Source organism: Elephantulus edwardii, unplaced genomic scaffold (genome assembly GCF_000299155.1).
Source record: "Elephantulus edwardii isolate Elephantulus edwardi_28Jun2011 unplaced genomic scaffold, EleEdw1.0 scaffold00104, whole genome shotgun sequence".
Taxonomy (NCBI): Eukaryota; Metazoa; Chordata; class Mammalia; order Macroscelidea; family Macroscelididae; genus Elephantulus; species Elephantulus edwardii.
Window position 1 is genome coordinate 8,917,698 of NW_006399854.1, and position 27,178 is coordinate 8,944,875.

A 27,178-nucleotide genomic window follows, 5' to 3' on the forward strand; every position below is an offset into this window, starting at 1 on the left:
GTTGCTATATGCTGGGTTTGTTAATATATGGAGAAAACCTGGTTTTGTGTAGATATATAACTGGAAAAGGAAGAAGTCTTTTAACAGTCTTTCAGACAATGGTGTATATTTTTTTTCTGTTATTGCACCAAAGCTAGTTAAGTAGAATTTTTTAGCAATTAATGAAATTGGGGATCTGAAATTCTTATCAGTGATTTTTTTATATATATATATTTTTTTTTACTTTGTCACAGCAGAATCCTTTGGTCTGTGTTACAGTTAGAAAGGCAATTTTACATGGTTTGGATACTTTGTTTTACTTTAAAAGAAGCCCCTGGCTTGGCTGTTAACCAAAAAGATTGGCAGTTTGGATCCAACTTGTATTTCAAATGGGATATTTGTGGCTAGTATAGCTTGCAGCACAAAAGCTAAGAACTTTTCTTGGAGATAACCACCATATTTCTATATTACACAGAAGTCCTTTATGAGTGATTGCCAGCTCTTCCTACAGAATATTAAAATACACCCAAGGGTCATGGTTTAGTAGAACTAATAATTTTTATTGCTTTGTCAAGGACATTCTCAAGTGAAACTGATATATGTTCATCTAAATGACAGTGGTGGCACATCACTAGCTTGATGAAACCATTGCCATCATTTGTTCTAAAGCTCCAGCAGTTCTTTCCACCTTTACTTCTGCCCCATCACTGTGATGGCAGCACGGTGAAAAAGGCAAAGGACATGACAGTAAACTTGAGCTTTCCTTGCATGATGGCTGTTTCAGTGAATCCGCTTTTGGGTATCTGGAGGGCCACCGTTGGTGGCTTCAGCAAGGTTTGACTGCCAAGCCCTCAGGTTACGGGCCCCTTCCCAAGCTTCCAGACTGGTCTTATGCAGATGGTAGGTCTGCTCCTCCAATGAAAGGCCAGCGTCAAAGAAAAGCCCAAAGGAAGAATTTTGCAAGACGAGTGGTATTGCTCTCATAGGAAATGGAAGCTGGATTACAGGCATGGCAGCTCAGGCAGCAGCAGAAATTGCAGGAAGAATGGAAACAGAAAAATGCTCTTAAACCCAAAGGGTCTTCACTACAAAGCCTACTTCCAAGTCAATAAAGAGTAACATACCTTTTCTCCCACCAAAAAGAGAATAAATTTGACCTCTCGGTTCCTGGAAAATGCAAGCACCATTCTGAGAACTACTACTCTAGGCAATTTTATCTGGTCCCACACAACCAGATGTAGGCTGATGACTTGTACATCTAGCTCTCCTGAGTTCTAGACTCTTGGTTTCTGAGGCACCAGCCTTATTTCCTTCTTATCCCTTGTCTCCTTCCTTTGTCATTCCTCGCTTCCCTGAGACCTAAACCTCAAGGCACAGGTCAGAACTCTTGGCCACCTTATTTTTTCTGAGTAACCTCACCATGCCCCACAGCTCCATGAGGGAATACTTATACATTTAGTTCCCCACTTGGAATTTCTTCTCTAGGTTCAGAGTCATATAGTTGGTAGGAAGCAGTCAGCAAATATTTGTGCAGCTACATTTATGAATGAATGTGTGAAGTGTTTGTTGATTTCACTGATGGGAAATGGCTGGCTGTTATCCGAAACACCCTTGAGAAGGACACATTTCTTCACCTCACGTTCTCTTATGTGCATGTCACTACCCACATCATTTAATCTCTCACAAAGTTTCTGTCTCTTGTTTTATCAAGAATTTCTGAGTAGTGCTTAAACATTCCCTCCCTATAATTGCACATTATTTCCCCATTAGAGAGACTGAGGGTTCCTGAGAGGAAAAGCGCAGAAGGCCTGCCGTTTGCTACCCAGTGTGTTCTTTGCTGGGGTGGGTTTACCCAGTGTGTTCTTTGCTGGGGTGGGTTTTCCTTTTTTTGCAAATTACCAAGTGAGAATAAAAGTCATATGTTGTGGGTGTATACTCAGTACATTTGGAGACCAGTTATTTCTTGGCTTATTCTTGTGAATTGTTTGTTGTAGAAAGAGTAAATGTCATAGGCAAGAAATCTGTTTCTGTAAATCTTTTTCTTAGCAATATTGGGAGGTTCCCCCCGCCCCATTTTTAAAATCGACTCCCAAACTTTCATTTTGAACTTGCGGTTGCAAGTGCTTTTGTTACATAATAAGCAGTGTTCCACCCAGTCTCTCCTATGTCCTTGCCAATAAACAGTGGTAGGTTTTTAATATTTACCACTAGTTTTGTGCACTTCACCACAAAACATTTTGTCTCTGATACAAGGTTTACTCGGTATGTTGTAATCACAACTCTGTTGTCTCAGACCTCTTTCCCATCCTGGTACCTGGCTCCACCTCTTCCCCACATGCTCAGCCCCAAATCCCAAGGTCATCTCTGTTTTTAGTAGTAAAAGGTTGCACTGCCAACTCAAAGACATGAGGTTTGAATACACCAGCTGCTCCTTTGGGAAAAAATGGGCAAGAATATCCTCCTGTGCATTGACTGCCTCTAAAAACTCTGCTCCATGGACAGCTATGAGTTGGTTCCAACTCGATGGTACGTAACAACAACAATCAATATATAGGCTTCTAGGGAGAAAGATGGGATATCTCCTCCCATTGGTGACTTACAGCCTCCAGAATCCAGTGAAAGGTTGCTATAACCAACTCAAGGACAGTAGCTTGAGTAGTGGTTTTGGTTTTTTTAAACAAGACATACATACAACAGGACACGTGCCATTTCTACAGCTCTAACAGTCTCACAATTGGACCAATAAACAACATCATGATAGAGAAAGAATTGACATTTTCAAGGATTTTGTTTTATTCAAGCTGATAATCAACGCCTCTGCAGCTAAGAAATCAAATGATGCATTGCATTGGGCAAAACTGCTGCAGGGGGCTCTTCAACAAAGATATCGCTTTGAGGACTAAGGTGTGCCTGATCCAACATATGGTTACCTTAGATGCTTGTGAAAACTGGACAATAACTTTCCACAAAAGTGAATGTTTTTTAAAAAGTAAAAGTTTTCATCATGAGAGATACAAATCAGGCTGTATTTCTATCGCTCTAGCACATAATATTGGAAGCAGGAGTGGCATCCACTTCCTAAACAACTTGCCTCCAGAACTCTATGAACTTTGATAAATGTCCATAGTTGTAGACAGGCTTCAGGCCTTTTGTTCATAGGGTTGGTATAAGTCATTCTTGACGCAAAGGCAGTCAGTAACAAGCACATAATATACTTTTGTACTTAGTAATAAATAGCTAATATTTATTTCCTACCAGGAACTATTCAAAGTTCATTACATTTAATCCAAGCAAACTATATGAGCAAAACCCATATGACCTAAAATTAATAATAAACTCAAACAGTTTCTGGAGCAGAAAGGAAAATTAACATGGGGACAAACATTTAAGGCACTGTATATTTAAGATAGCAATCAATAAATTATGGCATAGGGTATTAACCATCAATATTTTTAAGGGATTGGGGCAGGGGGGCTGGAAAAAATGAGTATGTGACCTGCGAAGTCTAAAGTAGGTACTGTCTTTTATAGCAGCACTCTGTGGATCCTGGCCTAAAAAGGAAAAATAGTTGTCCCTAACCTGCTCAGATATTGGACCTTTCTATATGGAAGATGTAATTCTCAACCTCTTCAAGAAAGAAATTAGCATTCTTGATTAGGTACTTTTCTGATAAACTATGAAGGGATTAAGATTTGTTCTGAGGAACTAGTCTTCCACCCACTCAGGTGACTGTCAGTCAAGAATCATTAAACCTTCTTTTTTATCCTGTCTAACAATGATGGCATAATCATTCCCACCTATCTGACGCTTATACTGAGAGTGAATCTCTGAATTGGCTTCTTAGGGGTCCTCTCTTGTGCACTATAATAAAACTTTGGCCTATGCTTGTTATTGTCGTTGGTAGGTGCTGTCGAGTTGACTGTGACCAATGGCGACCCTCTGAGCATCAGAGCCGTACCCTGCCTTGTCCTGGGCAGCCTTACCGTCTCTGATACACCTAGGCCCATTGTTAGAGTGTCGGTCCATCTCATCCTCTTTTGCTGGCTCTCACCTTTCCCAGCATGACGTCTTTTTCTATAGACTGACCCCTTCTAACAACATGCCTGAAGTATGCGAGATAAAGTGTCACCATCTCTGCCTCCCAGGAGCACCTTTCTCCAAGACAGAGCTGTTTGTTCTTTTGGCAGTTCATGGAATATGCAGTACTCTCTTATCACCACAAGTCAAAGGCATCAGTCATTCTTCATTATCCTTACTCATTGTCCAAATTTCAGATGCATGCCAGGTTACTCTTCGGTTTTCTTGTTAAAACAGGTTGCAGTTTTGAACTTTTAGGAAATATCTTTATAATCATTTATTTCAAATTAAGACAGTTCCCTACAGAAGAATAGAAGGACAACAAAAGACTTCAGACTTGTCCTCTTTAATACTAGATGCCACAGACAGCATGTCTGCCGAAGGGCTGTCACTCCAGTTTATCCAAGGGAGTCCTTTACCGCAGAAAGATCCTTTCAGTCACTCTTACACTCAGAATTATGCCCTCAGTACCTTTCCTGGCAAAGTTACTTAGAGTTGCATTTCAGCTACCTGAGAGAGGCACGGGGAAAAGTCCAGACAGAATTTGTGCTTGAAAAAGAAATGGTTTAAAAGGGGGGGGGGGGGGGGACGGGACACTGAGCTATGAAACCAGTTAGTCTCAGAGGTTAGCCTAAATAATGAGAATTATTATTTATATTAATGACATTGAACAAATGCCATTATACCTTGAACCACCTCACCTCCTTTTCTACTTTGATCTTACAGTCTCAGAGGGTGTCAGTCTAGTACCTGAATCAATGAGGGATTGATAGGAGGGACAAAAAACATGTATAGAAAATGACCAAAGAGTGAGATGAGGGAGACCAAACTTCCAGGGAAGCCCCACCAGAGGTAACTTCCTATTGTTAGGTGCCATCGAGTAACTAAAGAACAAATAAGGAGATGACTAAGGAACAAATATTTTGCCTCTCAAAGCTGAACTGTCTGTACATGAACTATGAAAAAGAGTCTAAGATGAAGGCCACCTTTGGAGTTCACCGAGTGAAATCTAAGGGGGCACTTACCTAGTCAATGTGAACCTGAGAAAGTCTGGAAATAGTTTTTTAGAAATAGAAAAGAACTGTAGTGATTCTGTTGAAAGGGCTGTATTGAGGAGCTTGCCACTTTCCCCCTGTGGTACCAGAGAAACCAACATTATTGCAGCTTATCAACTGCAAGAATACTTCAGTCTTACCAAGGAGAAGTGCCAACTGCTGGAGCTGGGAAAATATTTGTAAGAGAACATTGTCTATAGATAGACCATAACAGTGAGGAGCTCAAAGTATGATCATGATTAAAGACATGGAAAGAGCCCCAGGTTTATCTTGGCTCCTAACAGATAGGTTGGTAGTTCAAGGCCCCTCCAGAGGCACTTTGGGTGAATGAAAGGAATGTAGAGACACACACAGTGGTTCGCTGTCTTCCGAGCCACTCTTTTCTCTGTCTTGAGGGTACACTTTGCTGCCTCACATGTTCTGTGTAAACAAGAATCAGGTCCACCCAACTCATTTCTCTGTTTTGAGGAGGCCAGACCTTTCCAAGCCCTGACTGTGGAATGTGCCCTCTGGGTGTTCCTGTGTCTCTGAGCCCAGGTATTTTTCCATCCTTGTGGTAATTTGTCAGCCCTTCATAACGTGATGCTGTGGTATGTCTGCCCAATAATGGGATGAAATTCCCTGTATCTGGTAGACCTGAACTTTCCCTAGTTTCCAATGCCGCTTTCATTTTCTTTTCTCTTGGCTGTTGAGTGGGAACCAGGGAGGCTTTGGTTTCAGAAAGGGCTGCAGTCCTGCCTATGATCGAGACTCTATGCCGCTCCTATTTTCTCCCCAACCTCCTCGATGTTCTCTCTAATAGGTGGCATATGATGAAACATTCCTTTAATCAAACCTAAAATTTCAGAAGCCGTTTTGTACACTTTGCCATTCCCTCATTGTCTGATTTGTATGTATTTGTTATTCTAGGTTGGAGACAAAGATGATTCAAATCTTTATATAAATGTGAAACTGAAGGCTGCTGAAGAGGTAAAACCTAGACCGGGGTGTCAGCACCCCCGCTCCCTCACCTTAGTTCTGTCTTTTACCCCTTGCCCTTTGTACCTTTCCCCATTAAGGCCTGTATCGCTCAAAATAGGCTGTTTTGTAAACAGAAATGGATTTGGCACTCTGGCCCATCATTTGCCCTTAAATATTTTCTCATCAATGATTTGCTTATTTCCCAAAGGGCAGGGATAGTGGGCATGAAATGATTAATTGCAGTAGTGACCACTTGTAAATAAATGAGTAGAATGAGAATGCTTTTTCAGAATACATAAGGATGAAGTGGTGACAAAGCCATCTTGATTGGTTTAATTTAGTCCGATCTGGAAAGAAATGGGCCCATATCTCTAGTTTACTTGCCATCTTGTTTATTTATTTTGCAGATTGGGATCAAAGCCACTCACATTAAGTTGCCGAGAACAGCCACAGAATCTGAGGTGAGCCTTTTGTTACGCATCAGATGCTCAGAGGTCTGGGTTTTGATGCTTTAACATAGATATTTAGGTGTTTCTCCACGTGCCCTGATTATTCCTTTTGAAAATACCAGCAGAGTAAATGGGTTAGCCCTAGGCTATGAGCATTAATTACTCATTAATTAATTGTGGTTTCAGCAGTATTTATGTCTCACCAGTGATACTTACTAAAAAATGATCCCTAATGGAAGTCACTCCCAGAGGTCACCTTTCAGCCAAACAATAAATTGCTTCTAAATAAACAGTATCACCTCTGAGAAATACACTCCCCGAAAAAGTTAACTGTATGAGACCAAATGATTAACATTGGCCTGAAAGCAAAGATACGAAAGAGGGACAGGGAGCTAGATCACTGAAAACAGAACAGACAGAATTAGATCACTGAAAACAGAACAGACAGAATAGTAAATAATGAGAATGGTGATAGATTCTAGCAATTACAACCAGTACCATGGGCTAATTTATATGATAATCACTAAATATTAATTAATTTGTTGTGTAAAATACTCATTTTCAATTATATTTTAAAAATAAAATTTAAGATAGCTGGATACGAAGTTCTGGTGGTCTAGTGGGTAAAGAGCTGTGCAGCCACTGCAAAGCAGCCGGTTTGTGTATCTACACACAGCTCTGGGGGGCTAGTAGAAGCTCTATTGCAATCCCAAAGCGCACATACGGTTTGAATCCACTGGCTGCTGCAGGTAAAAGATGGGCGATCTCCTCTCATGCGATTCATTGCTTCTGAAAACCTGCTAGAGGGTCAGCTATGAGTCGGCTCTGACTCAACAACACACAACAAAAACAATTTTTTTTTTCAGAGCCATTGTTCAGAAGGTCACTATGAGCCTTAGTTAACATGATGACTCAACAACAAATATGTATGTGTTAGTTGGAAGTGACTCATAGCTGACCCTCCAGAAGGTTTTCAGAGGCACTAAATCCCACAGGAGGAGATTGCCCAGCTTTCTCCCGAAGAGTAGCTGGTGGATTCAAATTGCATACCTTTGTGTTGGCAGCCCAGTTGTTTACAACTAAACCACCAGAACTCCATATATATCTCTGTCTGTGTGTGTGTGTGTGTGTGTGTGTGTGTGTGTGTGTGCGTGCGTGTGTGCGTGCGCGCGCGCACACATATATGTAATTTTTTTTTAAGTATTTTCTGAATTTTTGGCCAACATTTACCTGCATTCTAAAATCCAAATGTGCATTCCATTTATATGATCTTTAAGAACAGGTAAAACAATTCTAAGTTTGTAAATAAACCAGTATTTTAAAAAAATTAGGCAAAACAGATCAGTGATGATGTTGTTCCTGGTAGGGATCAGTGCCTTGGGAAAGGGCAAGAGAGCAAGGGAACTTTCTTAGGTCATGGACGTGCTCTTTGTACCATGCTGTATGGTAGACTTTAGTTCTGTATGGCTATTAACATTAAAGTTTAAAATTTTATTGCTTGGTTCACAATCCACCTTTCAGGCCCTCAGTAAGCACCAGGGACTAGGTACCATTCCATAAGAAGGTACAAATTACAGAACATTTTCACCATTATACAAAGTGTTGTTGGATAGTGCTATTCTATATCTTGATTTGGATAATGGTAATTTGGGTGCTATTATTGTGGTGTATTATTAAAGTTTTGACTTTTTCATTTGATGTCTGTCTTAGAGACATCTAGGGGACATGTTCTGTGTTAAACTTTTGTTTATCATTTAAGAGTTTGCGAGAATTATAATTTAACTCTTGAGAGGAAAATGGAAACTTGATTTTACTTAAAAAGTTTTCCTTTGCCCCTTTGATTTGGATGCAGTCTACAAATTGTATATGGTATTACTTTTAGGTGTTAAAGCGTATTATATCTTTGAATGAAGACTCCACTGTGCATGGGTTCATTGTACAGCTTCCTCTAGATTCAGAGAATCCCATTAATACCGAAACAGTGGTCAATGCCATTGCACCTGAAAAGGATGTGGATGGGTAAGTAAGTTGGTTTTCTAGATCACACTGCATCATTCCATTTATATTTCTGTTTCAAGACCACACTGTATTTGGTTCTAAAAAGCAAATCTATAGAACCACCTTATTTTTTCCTACTTTATTTTTTTAGACTGACTAGTATCAGTGCTGGAAAACTTGCCAGAGGTGACTTAAATGACTGTTTCATTCCTTGTACACCCAAAGGTTGCTTGGAACTCATCAAAGAGACAGGTAAATAAACCAGCACACTCAGAGTGCCATGTCTTGGAGCCTGCTTTTGACTCTACCTGTAGATGAGATACATTGTAGGTCATGAATAAATGGACTTGATTAGTACAAAGACCTTTCTTTCTCCTAGAATTTTTACCTAAATATTCACTGAATTTTCTCAACATTTTATATTCATAGGTGCTGTCACTTTAAACAGCAGAGAAAATAAGTCCAAGAGAGATTAAGGAAGTTGTTAAGGGACTTAGTTCATTAATCACAGAGCCAAGTTTTTACTCAAGTTATTTGGTTTCAAAGTGATTTCTTTTTCGAGGAAAAAAAACAACAAAATAAGCTATATAATGAGAATTTAGATAGTATGAGAAATCATAAAATCAAAAGCCCCCAGTTCTAAGCCAGTAATCACTTCTACCAGTAACCAAGACTTTCAGGACTTGGATGAGGAAATGTGACAGTAATTCTAAGCTTACACACATGGCTTCGAATGGACTTCTCTAACAGGTGGCCCAATTACCCAGTCCATGGCTTGGCATTTTAATTTTATTATGAATGCTCTACAGAGATGATTTTGTCTAATGGTGGCCAAATATATAGAACTTAAGATTTAAAGTTTTAAAGTATAGTTCAGTAGCATTTTAGTATATTCACAATGTGTGTATCCATCTTCACGATCTAATTCCAGCGCATTTTTTGTCACTCCAGAAAGAAACCGTATATCCAATAGTCACTTCCCATTACCCCTCCTGGCAGCCATTTATCTGCTTTCTAGCAGAAGTGATTTTTTACAAAGAGGTGTGTCCTGCCAAAAGGAAGTGGGTCAGAAGTTTCAAGTGGAAAGTGTCAGCCTGCTTGTTTTTCCCCCATAGCATAAATGAAAATTTCTGTGGTTGGCAAGAAAAGGTCAGGCCATAAGCCTTGGGATAGCTATTGCTGCTCCTGAACAACTAAATTTATATTCTTTAGCATATTTAGCAAACAATGTGTTCAAACTTAAAAAGGATAAATCCCCCAGAATTAGAGCAGCTGTCCTTTTCCTTCTTCCTCTTATAGCTAGTGAAGATGTCCTTTGCCCTACTTCAGATTCAGGTCCTTTGTTGAATGCTCAAAAAGTATATGGTGAGGGAGCTTTTAAACACTTTAGATCTTGAGTTCTTGCCTTCTGCATGTTCATGTTATATAACAACTTGGGTTTTTCTAATTAAGTTAGTTTTATATAAATAGCATATTTTTAACACAAACTGCCTTAAACAAATGTCCACCTCCTTCAGCCATGGTTGTTGCAGAGATGCATTCAAATTAGTCTTCCAGATCTGACCTGTGCCTCTTTCTCTTGGCATCCTCGAGTTCTAGTTGGCTTCTCCAGTCGGTTCCATCCTTAGGCCAGTTGTGGACTAAAGTCTCGTTGACTGGGGAAATATGCTTTCTATAATCTGCTATCAGATAGGCCTTCAAGCCCTCTTTACTATGTTGAAGATAATGTTATGGGATGTCAAATAGGAGCCAACTCTCCAGTCAGTTTTCAGAGGCTGTAAATCTGAAGTCTGTAACACGGGAAGAGATTGTCCATCTCTCTTCTGAGGAGCAGCTGATAAGACTCAAACCTCCTGCCTTTGGGTTGGCAGTGTAACACTTAAGTGACCAGACTATAAAACAGTCTTGAAATGGACATTGAATCTACCAGTCAAATCCCTGGATTGTGCAATTGTTTTAGCTCTTGTCTGCTAGTTGACAGTTTGGTAGGTCAGATACATCCAGGGGCACTTCAGAAGGAAGGCCCAACAGTCTGCTTTTGAAAGGACAAAAGCTTAAAAATCCCAAGGAGCCCTGACCCTCTTAGAGTTGCCATGAGTCTGAATTGTATCTACAGTAGCTAACAACAGTATTGCCCAGATGCTGAATAGGCAAAGAATATCTTTCTACTCCTATTAAATATCCTCTTTCCCATTTCTCTGTAAGTAGCCCTTTGCCTTTAACCATATGCCAGAAAGGAAATTTGAAGGAGAAACTGCAATAAATGCACTAACTAAACTCAGAAAGAATTATCAATGCTGATGTAATTTTCTTCTCTTCTAACCTCTTCATTTACATACATCCTATGTTATAATAGTTTTTCTTTGTAATTAAATCTTCCTTCTCCCATATGACTATTTAGCTACATGTCCTTTTTTTTTTTTTAAGTGTAGGTTTCTTTTTTCTACTCTATGACTCAAAGAATATATCTTGGCTTCTGCTACTTTCCAGAACCCACAGTAAGAAAGCCACATGTATAAGTCCAAATTTGTAGCTGAAAACCTAGATTTGAGAATATTATCCCCAAAGAAGGAATGTTTTTATGAAGACTTCTGTTTGATGCCAAGAACCTGTTTTTGTACATTCATTGTTCTGAATTTTCCTGTTTAAGTGGCATGTGAGAGGGGGTGGCTTTCTTCTTCCAACTCTGATGCATGCTGGCTTTTCTTTCAGGGGTGCAGATTGCTGGAAGGCATGCGGTGGTGGTGGGGCGCAGTAAAATAGTTGGTGCCCCAATGCATGACTTGCTTCTGTGGAATAATGCCACAGTGACCACCTGCCACTCAAAAACTGCAAATCTGGATGCAGAGGTAAGGGGTCTAGAATAGGGTAGAAGGTGGGTGTATATTCTCTTCCTATAGTGAGAAGGACTAACAATAAACTGTCAGACACTGCTGTGTACTTACCCCCATTCTCCAATTCAACCCCTTTAACAGTTCCATGGTTCTTGTCTTAGTTTACCAAATGAGGAAACACACTTAGATTAAAAACTTGACAAAGTTTACTTAACTAGCCAGCAGAGGGGCCAGGATTCAAGCGTTCTGAAGGTAAACACTACTCTCTAGTTCCAGAATATTTCCATTACTCCAAAAGAATCCTTGGTACCCCTTAAATAGCCTCTTCCTATTTCCTCCATCCCTTCCATCAATAATTTTTGACACCTGGCCCCTTCATGGTCCATAAGACATACCAGTACAGATGCTTATATTGCGCCCTGGCAGTCAGATTACATATTCCTCCCAGAGAGGGTCTTGGGGTAGAAATGCTCCTAAAGCCTGCGCACAGTGATCCTGTAGCATCTGTGGCAGCGTGTTCTGACCCCTGTATAGGATTCCTGGACCCAAGAAGTTTATATTTGCATGTCCCTGGTGAGAAGCACATGGAATCCTGTTAGGACGATTAGTGGTTTGAAACTACCAGCTGATACACAAGAGAAGAGTTATCTAAGGATTTAATTTTTCTTCATTTTAACTGGAGAGTACAAATTTTCTCAATTTTTTGTTTTATTGCTACTTGGTATTGTGGGTGTATGATGTATGTGTGTGCATGCACTTTGCTTATAAATCTTGGTAACTTAAGAAAAGAGTCATCAGCCTTCTGCTTCTAAAGATTACAGCGTTGGAAACCCTGTGAGGCAGTTCTTTGTCCTCTAGTGTCATGATCGTTTAAGATCAACTTGATGGCAATGGATTTGTTTTGGTTGGTTGATAGTATGATTTCTTAAATATGGGGGGAGAGCTGCTCAGTTATGCTCTGTGGTAGGTGGTAGTACCCACGTTTGCTGGGAGAGGGCACCATCTCCAAGGTTACATGCCGTAGCCTGCGGCTCCAAGCCTATATTCATCTGCTCTAAAGGCTCTCATCAGTTTCCCCATTCAGTAAAATCTGCAGTGAAAGGCCATTTCCCAGCAGGCTGTGGGAATGAGTGCAGGGGTTTAACTTGTTTAATATTTGATCCAGCTGTGAACCGAGTACAGTATTCAACGGTTTCCTTCCCACTTTTAGATTTTTGTTTATTCGCTCATTTCATTGATTCATTTCTGAAGTCTGAATTCCCTTTTCCCAGGTGAATAAAGGGGATATTCTTGTGGTTGCCACTGGTCAGCCTGAAATGGTGAAAGGGGAGTGGATCAAACCTGGGGCAATAGTCATTGACTGTGGAATCAATTATGTTCCTGGTAAGTGTTCCTGCAGGGGGTCAGGAGGGGGGGATATACAGAATGTGATTTCTGATGAAGTGGGTCAAGAAAGGGTTATATTGGAGTTTGTCAAATAAAACCTGAGAAATAACTTCTTGTCCCCATTTTGTACTTATAATTGTAAAGGGTTAGTGATTGGCTTGCCTAAGGATGTTGTTATTATGTGCTATTGTGTCGCCTGTGACTCATAGCAATTCTATGTACAACAGCCCTAAACCCTGCTTTGTCCTGTGCCAATCTTATTGTCCCTGATACACCAACCCCCATTACCCTAGTCACTGAATTAATCCATCTCATCAAGGGTCTTCCTCTCTTGCACTGTCCCTCCACCCACTCAAGCATGATGTTTCTCTCCAAGGACTGATCCTGCCTTGCAACATACCCAAAGTATGTCACTAAAAGCTTCAGAATCCTTGCTATCAAGGAGCAGCCTGGCTTCACCCTCTCCAAGACAAACTTGTTTGTTCTCTTAGCAGTCCATGGTACATTCAGTACTCTTCTCCAGCACCACAGCTCAAAGGCATCAATTCTCCTTCTATCATCCCTAGTCATTGTCCAGCTTTCTGATGTATAGCAAGTAATTGCAAAGACCATGGCCTATATCAGGTGCACTTTAGTTTCCAGACTGACATTGTTGCTCTTCAGTACTTTGGAGAGATCTCTAACAGAAAACTTTCCCAATGCAATTAGTCTTTTAGTTTTTCTGGCTGCTGGTACCGAGAGTGTTATTTGTAGAGCCAAGCAAACTAAAGCTCTTAAAGTCTCAGTCTCTTCACCATCTATCATGATGCTGCCAATTGTCCCAGTGGTGAGAATCTTTGTTTTCTTGATATTAAGTTTCAATCCATATTGAAGGCTGCAGTCCTTGACCTTCTGCAGCAAGTGCTGCAGGTCCTCAGTTTCAGCAAGCATGGTTGTGTTATCTGCATAATGCAGATGGTTAATGAATCTACCTCCAATCCTGATCCCACATTTCTCCTCATAGAGCTCAGACTCCCAGATAATCTGTCCTGCATATATATTGAAAACATAATGGATTTCTCCTCATAGAACTCAGACTCCTGGATAATCTGTCCTGCATATATATTGAAAACATAATGGAGATAAGACACATCCTTGATGTACACCCTTCCCAGTCTTGAACCATGCAGTGTTGCCTTGCTCTGTTCTGACGACTGCCACCTGGTCCAAGTATAGGTTTTGCATAAGCATAATCAAGTGTTCTGGGATTCCTGTTCTTCTCAGAGTCAGCCACAGTTTGTTATGATCCACACAGTCAAACTCCTTTGCAAAGGCAGTGAAACACTGCTTTCGTGAATCCTCTGGTACTCTCTGCTTTCAGCCAAGATCCATCTGACATGAACTATAATATTCTTAGTACCACGGCCTCTTCTAAACCCAAACTGCACTTCAGACAGTTCTCTGTTGATGTGCTGTTCCAGTTGTTTTTGGATAATTCTCAGCAGAATGTTGCTTGCATGGATATCAATGATATTGTTCGATAATTTCCACACTCTGTTGGGCCACCTTTCTTTGGAATGGGAACAAAATCAAATCTCTTCCAGTCAGTTGGCCAGGTGGTTGTCCTCCAGATCTCTTGGCACAACTTGGTGAGCACGTCTAGGGCAGTGTGTGTTTGTTGAAATGTCAATTGGTATGCCATGAATTTCTGGGGCTTTGTTTTTTGTCAATTCTTTCAAAGCCGCTTGAACTTCTTCCTTCATCACTGTGGGCTCTTGCTCATACATTGTTTCATGAAATTCTTCTGTGTCTGCTAATTCCTTTTGGTACAATGACTCTGTATACTCTTTCCATCTTTTTTTAATGCTTTCTAGATCAATTAATATTCTGCCCAAAGCATCCTTAATTAAGTATTGCAACTCAAGGCTTAAATTTGTTCTTTAGTTCCTTCAGCTTAAGAAATGGTAAATGGTGTAGTTCATACATAAGCAGGTTCATCTGATGTCAGAACCTGCCATTTTAACCACTGTACTAGGAAGCTCCTGACATGAAGCTGGAGATGAGAACATTCTCTATCTGACAGGTGATGGGTGGGTTTAAAATAATAGTATAATCCTTGCAGTGTGCAGTTTGAGTCCAGAAGAGGGACTCTTCTTGCCAATGATATTCTTGAAGAACTTTCTTAACAAAGATGTTTGACCTGGCATTTCCACCAGAGAAGAGAAATGTCTTCTCTTCTCCGTTGTATCACTACAGACTATTACCCTTTAATTCAGCTTAGAAACTTCTTAATCCTTTCTCCAGCCAGTCCCCCCTCATACCCACTGCATGCTTGTGCCTTGTGACATGCACTGAGAGCACCTTTCCCCACTCTGCTTCCAGGTTCCTTAGCCTCACTCTGGTTCTGTCTCACTTCTGTAACCTTTTCCTCACTCCCTTCGTGAGTACCTGCCTTTTGTCAAACTTGTGTTTCCCTGCACATGCTGTTTGTTCTTTGCACTTTCTATGCTGACATTATTAGTAGAGCAGGCTGTCTCTGCATCAGGAAATTTTTCACAGATGAAATTTGAAATGTCTGCATAGTTACTTCAGATTCACCAAAGTAACAGCTTTCACTTGAACACCTGTTTCTGTGAATCGAGTGTCATACCAGACCCCTGGCTAGACAATTAAGGCTCAACTTTGACCTTCAACTTTAGCCACTTCCTTCTTACCTCCTGTGTGTCTATAATGCTGCTTTCTTCCTGCCAAGGACTGTCTGATGTCTGCTCAACAGGGATGAGCTCTTCTGAAAATCCTTCTCTTTCCCTCCCTTCCTACAGAACTCTGTATTTGTTTTATTGTATGTGTCTGATAATTTAGTTCTGTTTCTTTCTCCTGAGGTTGTGTTTTGTTTTTCATGTAGGCAGTAGTCTTGTGCCAACAAAACCAAACCAGTTTTGTTGGATCAGTTCTTTTCACAGTGACCCCTTGTGTTTCGGAGTATAATAGTCCTCCTCACATGGTCATGACTATGGCCTTTCTAAAACATATTTCCAGGCATTTCTTCCATTGTGGTGGCTTTGACCTCCTAACCTTTCAGTTAGCAGTTAGGTACCTAACCATTTGTGCCACCTAGGGATTCTTCTGTGCTACAGTGTCCGGCCTCAGGCTTTCTCATTACTAACACTCAGTATTGTTGAATTGTCGAAGGGAATTATAACAAGAATAATCTTTTTTCCTCCCTTTTCATCTTAGATTTGAAATACAGACATTAAGCTGCCAGGAACATTAGTCACTGTCAAGTCTTCACCATTTTTAACCTCCCTCCCACTCTCCCTACCATGCTTTTAAGACAGTAGCTCATAATTGATCGTTCATTCTCTTATAGTGTAATTATCTAATGAGTGATCAAGAAATTGCTCTCCTACAAAGCCTCACTTTGCATTCTTGCCATATGACATTCAAGCTCCTTCTGCTTCTGGAATATGTTTCTGCTTTTGGCTTTCTTTGTATCAGATACGAGAGATGGCAAAAGACAAGACTGAGTGGAGATTCTGAGTCTTGCTGATGGATTTGAAGTGTTGACTTAAATGCAGAGTGTACCACCCTATTCACCTTTATTCCCCACAGAAGTGGTAAAGTATGTGTAACAGAAGAGCACTGTCTCCGCTCCTGACAGACTTTTTATTTTTACTGGTCTTGGGTATAAAGGTGAATAGAGATTGATAAGGCTGCTCTCTATGGTTCCCAAAGGTGGCAGAATCACCAGCGAGTTACAGAGTCATTACATGCTGGGCTAGGAAGCCTAAAAGTTCACCACAGATAATTCCGTTTAAAAGCACCACATCCTATAATTGTGACTACATTTTGTTTATATTAATTTAAATGGTTTATATGGTATTCTTGGGGTTAACATCATAAGTCACTTGCCAAATTAAGAGTTGTTGTTATGTGCTATTGAGTCTTCTGCCACTCATAGTGACCCTGTGTACAACAGCTATGAAGCCTGCCCTGCCCTGAACCAATCTCACTGACCCCCATTACTCCAGTTACTATATCAATCCGTCTCATCCTGGGTCTTCCTCTCCTGTGCTGCCCTCCATCCTTCCAAGCATAATAGCCTTCTCCAAGGACTGGTCCCTCCTGGTCATGTGCCCAAAGTATGTGAGACAGAACTTCAAAATTCTAACTTATAAGGAGAAACTTGGTTTCGTCCTCTCCAAGACAGACATATTTGTTTTTTGGTGGTCCATGGTATGTTTAAGACTCTTTTTCCAGCACCACAGCTAAAAAGCATCAATTCTTCTTCTGTCATTCTTAGTCATTGTCCAGCTTTGTGATGCCAGCAAGTATTTGCAAAAACCATGGCCTGAAATCAAACACACCTTAGTCTCTAGACTAACATTGTTGCTTCTCAGTGCTCTGCAGAGGTCCCTGACAACAGATTTTCCTAGTCTTTTGATCTCCTAACTGCTGATTCCAAGAGTGGAGCCAAGTAAGCTGTCATTGTTAACAACATCAGTCTCTTCTCCATCTGTCATGGTGCTTGCTGCCAGTTAGGATAGTGGTGAGAATCTTTGTCTTCTTGATGTTGAGCTTCAACCCATATTGAAGACTGCAGTCCTTGAACTTCTGCAGCAAGCGCTTCAGGTCTTCCTCATTCTCAGCAAGCAAGGTTGTGTCATCTGCATAATGTAGATTGTTGATGAGCCTTTCTCCAATTCTGATACTGTATTCTTCCTCATAAAGCCCAACCTCCTGAAATATCTGTTCTGCATATAGATTGAAATGGTATGGAGACAGGATACACTCCTTTCCTTGCTTTGTTCTGAGGACTGCTTCCTGATTCAAGGATAGCTTTTGCATAAGCACAATCAAGTGTTCTGTGATTCCCATATTTCTCAAAGTTATCCAGAACTTGTTATGATCCACACAGTCAAACGCCTTTGCACAGTCAGTGAAACACAGACATTCCTCTTGTGCTCTTTGCTGTCTGCCAAGATCCATCTGACATTGGCAATAATGTCTCTAATGCCACGACCTTCTAAATCCAGCTTGTATTTCTAGTAGTTCTCTTTTGATGTACTGTTCGAGTCGTTTTTGCATTATCTTCAGGATTTTGTTTGTACGTGATAGCGATATTGTTCACTAATTTCCACACTCTGTCGGGTCACCTTTTTTGAATGGGAATAAGTACAGATCTTCCAATCATTTGGCAAAAAAAAAAAAATAATAATAATTTTAAAGAGTCAAGTGCAGAGCAAAAACTTTTGGTCTGGGAAGTATGGAAGTGTTCTTCTTGGCCTGAGAAAGGGTGGCTGCTGTTAGGTACCATCGAGTTGACTAAAGCAAACTATAAATAACAGATTGACCTGAACACTGGCCTAAACTGCACCTTCCTTGTTATCTCTAATATGCTTGAGCCTCTTGTTACAGTCACTGTGTCAGTTTATCTTTTTGAAGATTGTCTTCTTTCTCTGACCTTCTACCTTTCCCAACATGTTACCTTTTCCCAAGGACTAGCCCCTCCTGACAATATGCCCAAGGTAGGTGAGACAAAGTTTCACCAGCCTTGCCTCTCAGGAGCACTCTGCCTGCCCCTCCTCCAAGACAGACTTGTCTGTTCTTGAGAATGGTTATATGAGTGGTAAATGTTTATGGAAGGGCTGTAAAATGAGGGGCCAAATTCTTCACTCTATCCTAGTTCAGTTCAGTTACTTCTACACTGGAGTTCCCACATTTAATATGAAGGAATCATTGCCGGTGTTTTTTTCCTATGTATAATTTTTCAGTGGAAGGGAAATGCCAAGCCAAAGGCCTGATAACCAGGATGTCTGTGCGTTACTAAAACCATATGCATCATCCCAGAGGTATGCGGTTCAAATCCACCAGATGCTCTGCTGGAGAAGGAGGGGCAATCTCCTTCTGTACCAGTCAGATCCAATTTGATGGTACACGCACAAAATATAAAATGGGGGGGGGACAATACCCATATGCATCAGCTCAGGAATGCTTGCTTTTTCCATTGAAAAATTACACTCTCCATGAATTATGATACATGTATCAGGGAACACTGAAGTGAATCCTACTGGTGTTAGTGGTAGGTTGTTAGGGTGTAAAGCTGAGCTGCAGGGTTTCTTTCTGTAGTTATCGATGCATCTCCTGCCTGGTGCAAGACTGAAAAATTGCTATGAATAAGTAGAGCAGCAATGGATAATTTAAGCTCATGTCAGAGCTTAACTGTTAAAACCTGTTCAAAGGGCAAAATACAGCTCCTTGGCATTTTGCAACTTGACTTTAGGAGTTTGGTATGAGGAAATGGTCTGTCCTAGCCTGCTGTTTTGTAATCTTCTAGAAACCTGAAACTATCCCAAGGGATTATTTTTACAAACGCATTTTAGTTATACAAGTACATATTAAAGCTTGAGGCTGTTCTGATGTGGTGGGTTATCAGAAACTATTAACATTAATGCAACTAAAGTAGGTATAAAACCCCCCACTGGCTTTAAAAAAACCAATAACTTGAGCATCTAGAATGAGAAGAAAAATACTGGTTTTTGGAGAATGTTTCCAGTTTCACGAAAGTGCTGTTATATTATTTACTTATCGATCACCTTGTGAAATTTAAAAACCAAAACAACACAGTTGGCTGTCAAATCATCTCTTAACTCCTGATGACCCCATGTGTATCAGACTACAGCTTTGCTCTATAGAGTTTTCCATAGTTGGTTTTTTGTGGGTTTGGAATGTGTGGTTTGTTTGGTGTTATTTTTTTTTAAATAGATTACCAGGATTTTTTTTCCTTTGTGCCTTTCAGTGGATTCCAACCTCCAACCTTTAGGTACGCAGCCAAACTGACTAGTAGTGTTATTTTGCATCTTTAGGTTTCTGGTGAATGTGGAGCCTCCTGGAGTTGTGGACTAACAGCAGAGTTGATTCTAGCCTAGGTTCCTTTATTTCTGGCTTCTTGGCTACTCCTGAAGCTTCCTGTCTCATTTGTGGAGACTGGATCCCAGAGGAGTGCTCAGGTGACTCCGGTTCCACCAGTTCCTGCCTTAGAAGCCTCAGTGCTACAAGGTCTAGTACTAACCCCCAGCCCTGCCTGGAAGTGCACCAGAGCCAAGTGTAGGATGTTCTTTGTGCTAGGAGAAATGATGCATCATTGGGTTTTGTTCTCTTGAATAGCTTTTCTGTGCTGCTAAGATTTGTAGTTGTTCTTGTGTCCTTTTAAGGAAAGTGTAATTATATTCTTTGCTTTCAGCATATGTTTAAGTAGTTGCTCGTCTTTGGAATTGGATGTTGAATTGTTCCTCCTGCTCACGCACAGAGCTTAGAAAATGCTGACAGTTGCTGTAGAAACGGTTATCTGGCAGCTGTGACATAGTTGGAGATTTATGCTCCCCCAAAAATTCCTTTGTAGACCTCGCAGATTAGCATTTTAAAAGGTATTCTTTGTATATCGGCTAGTTGGTTTTAAGAAACAGTTGGTATTTTATTTGCCACCTGATAGACTGCAAAAGGATTCTCTTCTGATTTCTAAAAGCCCCAAAGACTCAAGCATCTTGTGAATTTTTTGCAGATAAAAGCATTTTCTCCCTTGGAAATAGCCAACACCTCTCATCCTCTAGTGTTTGAAAGTGAGTCTCATGAAACTACAAAACCTAATTTCTTTTTCTGATTCTTTAAAAACATACATACTTTTTGTATGTTGATCTTGTATCCTGCAAATTTTCCGAGTCCCTTTATTAGTTCTAGTAGCTTTTTTTGGTGGCTTCTTTGAGATTTTCTACCCACAGGAGCATGTCATCTGAAAAGGGATCATTTCTATTTCATTTGTTTGTTGGCTACCTGAATGTCTTCTTTACTATATTGTCCTTTCATGTTTTCTGCCCATTTTGTTATTGGCTTATTTGTCTTTTTCTTGTTAAGATGATGGAATTGTCTATAAATATTAAGAGGTGAAGCCCTTATCGGATGTCAAATTACCGAATTATTTGCCCAGTCTTTAGCTTCTGCTTTGGAGAAGTCTTTTGATCCACGTAAGGATTTCATTTTTAGGAGGTCCCAATCATCTGGAATTTGACTAGATGATTGAGACCTCCTAAAAAATTTCAATACCGTTGGGCCCCCAGGCCTGCGGCCCTCTAGCCAAAGGTTAATTGATTTGGGGATGAATACTCTTTAAAGTGTACAGCAGTGGTCTAATTATTGTTCTGAAGTAACTTGGAGATGTTGTGATGCTGAACAGTCTGCCATGGGTGTGTCAGACACCATAATGATTACCCATCATGGACAGTGTTTGATGAAGTTCCCAGATTGATTCAGGTTTAGAAGCAGGAGTGGCACTTCTTAAACCCATGCCTCTGGGAACTCTTTCAACATAGAAAAACAATGATAGTTCTAGAATAGGATTCAGGTGTTTTGTTCATAGTGTCGCTATGAGTTGTACTCGATTCGATGACACCTAAGAACAGCAGCAACAACCCTTGGTATCAGCAGTAAGGAAATCAGGAGACAAAGTGCACTAGGAAAGTCTGTAGTCCCAGACCTCTCTAAATTATTGAGGAGCAATGATGTCAATTTGAGAACTAAGAGGCCATGGTCCTCTTAGTCACTTGCTGTGCACTTGAGATCTGGACCGTGAATAAAGATGACGAGAGAATTGATGCCTCTGAACTGTGGTGTTGGGGAAGAGTACTGAATATTCCATGGACTGCTAAAAAACAAACAGATGTATCTTGGAGAGGGTGCAGCCAGAGTACTGCTTGAAGGCAAAGATAATAAAGCTTCATCTCACATACTTTGGGCATGTTGCTAGGATAGGCTATTCCTTGAAGAGGAACATGATGATTGGAAAGATGGAGGGTTGGTGAAGGAGAGAAAGACCCTCAATGAGATGGATTTAACACAGTGACTACAACAATGGGCTCAAATGCGTCAGAGATTGTGAGGATGGCACTGGATAGGACAAGGCTCAGATCTGTTGTTCATAGAGTTGCCGTAAGTCATGCTTGATGACACCTAACAGCAACAATAATCATCTCATTTATCCACTGTTTATTATACATTTTCACTTATATTTGATAGCCCATTTATGCCATAGTTTAGCATTCCTAAGTTTGTCCCAATTTTTGCTTTGATATTTCTGATTTTGTGCCTAAGTCTTTGATGCATCCTGAGTTGGGTTTTGTGTGTGATATTACGGTGTGAGTCTTATCTCCACTTTCTGCAGAAAAATACCCATTTAAGCCAGCACCATTTCTTAAAGAGGCTGTCTTTTCCCTACCTAATGGATTTCATCTCATTGTCAAAGATCAGTTATTCATAGGTGGATGGATTTTTTTCTAAATTCTCAATTCTGTCCCATTGGTCTGTGGACCTGTCGCTGTGCCAGTACCAGGCTGTTTTGATTGCTGTGGCTGTGGATTAAGTTTTGAGATCAGGAAGTTTAAGACCCTCTGCTTTATTTTTCTCCAGTATTACTTCGTTTATCCGAGAGCTCTTTCCTTTCCATATTAAGTTGGTAATTACTTTTCAATCTCTGAAAAATGATAAGGGATCTGAATTGAGGCAAAAACCTGATTTCTTTTTAGCATCTAGAACAAGCTGCTGATTATTGAATACTTAGAAACAAACATCAGGATCGCAATTCTGAGACTTAGTTTTGGTTTTTACCTCATTGACCAGATGACACAAAACCAAATGGGAAAAAAGTTGTGGGTGACGTGGCATACGACGAGGCCAAAATGAGAGCAGGCTTCATTACCCCTGTTCCTGGTGGTGTCGGGCCCATGACGGTGGCAATGCTAATGCAGGTACTGGCGAATAAAGGTTTCTGTATAATAGCTCTGAGAAACTGGTTGGGTTCAAGTAAAATGCAAAATTCAGGTCAGTGCTTTCCCTCAAGTGGAAGTGTCCTAGGACATACTAGGAAGCTCAGTAAGGAAGTGACTCTGCTGAAAGAAAGAAGAGTGGGGGGAGGAAGAACGAGAGTGGGGTCTGTTGCATTAATAGAGGCAAGGAGCGATGGCACTGTTCTTTCTTTGGAGTATGCAACCCAAGGGGGAGAAGTCCCGCAAGCCCAGGGGTGCTGCTCGCACTGCTGTCTTGCTTGCTCCTTTTTCACACATGTAAGCAGCCCCAAGACACTGAAGGCATCTGTAGTCGCCTTCATATTCAGGCACATTTGCAGGTAGGTCATGAAGCAGGTAGTTTTGTGATACAGCTGGAAGGACCTGGGGTTTGGAGTAGAGGTGGGGGTTAAAGATAATTTTTTAACGTCCCATTTGTGTCATTTTGCTTAGAGCACAGTGGAGAGTGCAAAACGTTTCCTGGCGAAATTTAAGCCAGGAAAGTGGGTGATTCAATATAACCACCTTAACCTCAAGACACCTGTTCCAAGGTAAGAAGAAAGCGTTACCGATTTAAAACATGGGGTTGTTGGGTTTTAGCTGGCAGAATGCGTGGATACACGTGTGCATCCTTTGAAAGCATGCTCAATGGTTGGAGGCAGGGATGCTGCTGTTGTTGGGTGCTGTAGCGTTGATTTCCACAGACACTGACCCCATGGTTAGAATAGAACTGTCTGCTGGGGTTCCGTGGGATGGAATCTAGATGGAAGCAGACTGTATAGCAGGGTCTTTTCTGCCATGGAGCCACTGGGCAGATATGAACTGCCAACTTTTTTGGTTAACAGCCTAAAACTTAATTATGGTGCCACCTGAGTATTGCTAGTGTAGGATTAATGAAATTCAGTAGATGACTATTGATGTTGATTTTTCTACATTTTTTTCAAGCGACATTGATATATCACGATCTTGCAAACCAAAGCCTATTGGTAACTTGGCTCGAGAAATTGGTCTGCTCTCCGACGAGGTAGAACTGTATGGTGAGACAAAGGCCAAAGTGCTGCTTTCGTCACTAGAGCGCCTGAAGCACCAGCCAGATGGGAAATACGTGGTGGTGACTGGGTATGGCTTGGCTTGGCTTTGTTGACTGACTCTATATTGCTTTGATCGCAGATGTTATTGCCAGGAGTTGCATTTGGACTTAGCAAATATATGTGAAAGGATCCTTTCTTTTGGTTTTGAGAATGTCACATATAGTTTTATCTCACTTTATCCTTACAATGCTGTGACAGAGAGAGTTATTGTTGTTGGGTGCCGTCGAGTATAACTCATGAATCCTGTGAACAAAAGATCTGAACCCTATTCCATCCTGTGCCATCCTCACACATCATGACACACAAGAGCCCATTGCAACAGTCACTATATCAGTCCACCTGGTTGAGGGTCTTCCTCTTTTTCACTGACCCTCTACCCTCTCAACATCATGTCCCTCTCCAAGCAGATAGCACCTCCTAGAATATGTCCAAAGTATGTGCAGCAAAGCCTCATCATTCTTGCCTCCACAGAGCATTCCAGCTACCCCCTCTCCAACACAAAAGTAAAAGTAGATGATAATTTTTCCAAGATGAGAAGATTGGTCAAGTTATCCAGCTAGTTAGTGGCAAGGGTAGGTCTTAAAAACCTGCTCTTTAGATAGAATTGGTTGGTTGGTTAGTTGGTTGGTTTTGTTTTTTTAATTGTGATTTTAAACAAAAGTTTATAGAAAGGTTGGGTTCTCATTGATATGCATTTTCCTCCCTTCCACTTTCCCCAGTTCACTTTGTAATGCACTTCTTGTTCCAGATTAGAATTGGGTTTTTTTAACCTAAAATGTATTATTACTCTATTTAGTAGTCATTTTTATTGCTGGGCTAGTGTTTGAGTTTCAAATTGAGAAGGTTACAGTTGTACCTCTCTACAGGGTGAAGTATATTTGCTCTTGACAGAGAGAAGAGCCAAAGTACAGCAGCCTATTTAAGATATTGAGGAAATTACAGCTAAGTGTCTTAGAAAAGATTCTTTTCCGGCCTTTGGTCTTCCCTATTATTTGGATTAGAGTCATTCTGTAAGATCTGCTAGGTTTGATTTGATTCACATCAGCTTGATCCTATAAATAAAACTTTTCTCTCCTTTGCTTTCATCTTGAAGGATAACCCCAACGCCCTTGGGAGAAGGGAAGAGCACCACGACAATCGGACTGGTGCAAGCCCTCGGTGCCCACCTGCATCAGAATGTGTTTGCATGCGTGCGACAGCCTTCTCAGGGTCCAACCTTTGGAATAAAAGGTACCGGTGGGCTAGACCCAGATCATCAGTGAATGTGTAATAAGTCTTCACGTCTTCTCAGCAGTAGGGAAGAAGAGCACTTTTCACACATCCTTATTGTGTTGCTTCTGGGGAAAACTTTCATGAAATCATCCCAATCCAATCCTGCTGTAACTATTAAACATTGAACAGATTCCCCATGATGAGTAATACATAGTTTATAGGGCTTCTGTTTGACCCTAACAGTAACAAAGAAAATCATATCTAGTGTTTAGCATGCTGATTATTCAGAGGCAGTCAAACTCCATATGTATTTCACTCTTTTGGGAATAAGGAAAGCGTGCCTTTTACTGAGTGTGTGCTTCACACCAGATTTTGTGCTAATCGTTTTGTGCACATTATTTTATGTTATCCTCCAATTTAAGGTTGTGGTATCACCATTTTATAGTAGCGGCAACTGAGACTTCAGAAGTGACTTGATCAGGTACCATTATAACGTATCACAATGAGATCCCCACAGCTTTATTACAGAGCTTAAAATTTTATCTATTTCCATTTCTAATATGATACTGAGAGCTCTGGTGGCATAACACAAAGCCCATGCCTCTAGCGGTTTGTTACCTACTAGTGGCTCTGAGAAAGATGGGCAGGCTGCTCCTGTGCTCTTTAGTGCCTTGGAAACTTGTTGTCAAATCAGCTGTGGGTAGGCTCTAACTCAACAGAAAGAACAGAGAGAATACGATGCTATCAATACAGTATTCTTCTGATTTTTCTTTTTTTTTTATGATTACAGTAAAAAAAAAAAAACAAACCAGAAAAACACCCTAATGTGTTTTTATTTATAAAGACTCTTTTTATTATCACATGTCACTCAGTTACAAGAGTTTATGGACCGTTTATACCTAGTGGATGCTTTAAATATGTGATGTTTTATGACAACTAAACTCCAATATAAAGGAAAATATTTTTAAAATCTACTAGGATCTTTCCTCAGTCTTTGATTGGTATAAATTGGGACAATGAAGACATCCTGCCTGTTACAAGACACTGGACAAATGGAGCTTAGATGGAGTGTTCCAAATAGTTAATGACTCAGACTTGTTTGCTTATTACTGGTAGGAACTCCAAGACAGACATAGAACAAAGAGTTGTGAGAATTGTGGTCAGATAGAGACTAGTTGTTGTGTATGTGCCTTCATGTTGGAGATGACACTCCAGCAGGTTTTTAGAAACAGTTAATCATAGGGGAGGAGATTACCCATCCTTCTCTCTCAGAATAGCTGGTGGATTCCCCTTCTGATTATTTAAAAACACAGCATTAGCAATCATACTTTCTTTAGCTTCTGAACCCTACAGTACCACAAACGTAGGTCTTCTTATTGGTCACAAGTATGCTCTTAAAGAGTTGCCTCTCACTTACATGACGTTAGAGTGGTCACCTGTTCCATTTGTTTTAGGGAGTTCTACCAGTAGGAACCCAGGGTACACACCTATGCCGTCTGCCTATTATTTTGTTAGGTTTTATAAATGTTTTGGCTCAGATCTGCTTTTGTACTTTTTGAAGCAATTCTTTCTCAGCTTCAGAGTCAGTCTTTTCCCTTCTGCTCTTTAAAACCCATTGTTACTTTTCTCTTGTTCTGAATTACCTCATTGCATAGTCTGAGCCTTTCAAAAGCCACAAAATCTTTACCCCAAATTGGCCTTGATCTCACTGATAACCTGGTAAACTTGATATTTCACCCCCCTTCTGGCCTTTGGATAATAATACAAATGGATCAGCTTAATCTAGCATTTGCACTGTTTTCTGACATGCTTCCTGTTGAAAGGAAATGCATTCTCTGTATTTATATGAAGTGTATATTTAAATACTTCCCCTCCTTCTAATGTCAAAATAACACTTAAGAAAGTAGGAAACGAAACCAGTTTGCCAGTCTGAGTCTTTTAATAAATGTTAGCAACCATAGGAGGAAACTGCTTATAAAGGCAGTGTATTTATTTGTATTCAAGATTTTTTTCACATTAAACTGAGATTTCAATAGAGACATTGTACAACTTAGAGCAAGTCTTTTAGCTTGGTTAAAGAAAACTAGGTGAGAAAATCTATCTAAATGGTTGTAAAAAGTAAATAAGTAATAGACTTAGTAGTTCAAAAAAAAATAAGCCTGATTTACCTTTTCTCTTTTTCATTTTGAAAGTATACAAATCATATTTCATTTCTAGTTATTTGTAGACATTTTGTTTTATAATATTCATTCTAAATGATTAATGTAATTAGTTATCATGCCCAATCAAACCCTTATTATTTATTACCTTTACCTGATTTTTCTA

The 27,178-nt window shown here is 40.3% G+C and overlaps 1 protein-coding gene and 1 pseudogene across 1 annotated transcript in view; both read left to right on the top strand.

Moving 5' to 3' along the window:
* The window catches only part of MTHFD1 (methylenetetrahydrofolate dehydrogenase (NADP+ dependent) 1, methenyltetrahydrofolate cyclohydrolase, formyltetrahydrofolate synthetase), a 72,192-nt gene that overhangs the window by 22,134 nt on the left and 22,880 nt on the right, over positions 1-27,178 (top strand). The window contains exons 3-12 of the mRNA XM_006891798.1: positions 6,021-6,080; positions 6,479-6,532; positions 8,403-8,539; positions 8,670-8,770; positions 11,231-11,367; positions 12,624-12,735; positions 22,387-22,514; positions 23,004-23,101; positions 23,496-23,669; positions 24,735-24,871. Of these exons, the coding sequence (XP_006891860.1) occupies positions 6,021-6,080; positions 6,479-6,532; positions 8,403-8,539; positions 8,670-8,770; positions 11,231-11,367; positions 12,624-12,735; positions 22,387-22,514; positions 23,004-23,101; positions 23,496-23,669; positions 24,735-24,871 (1,138 nt within the window). The remainder of the gene's footprint in view (positions 1-6,020; positions 6,081-6,478; positions 6,533-8,402; positions 8,540-8,669; positions 8,771-11,230; positions 11,368-12,623; positions 12,736-22,386; positions 22,515-23,003; positions 23,102-23,495; positions 23,670-24,734; positions 24,872-27,178) is intronic.
* Positions 897-1,091, top strand: LOC102848962 (annotated as a pseudogene).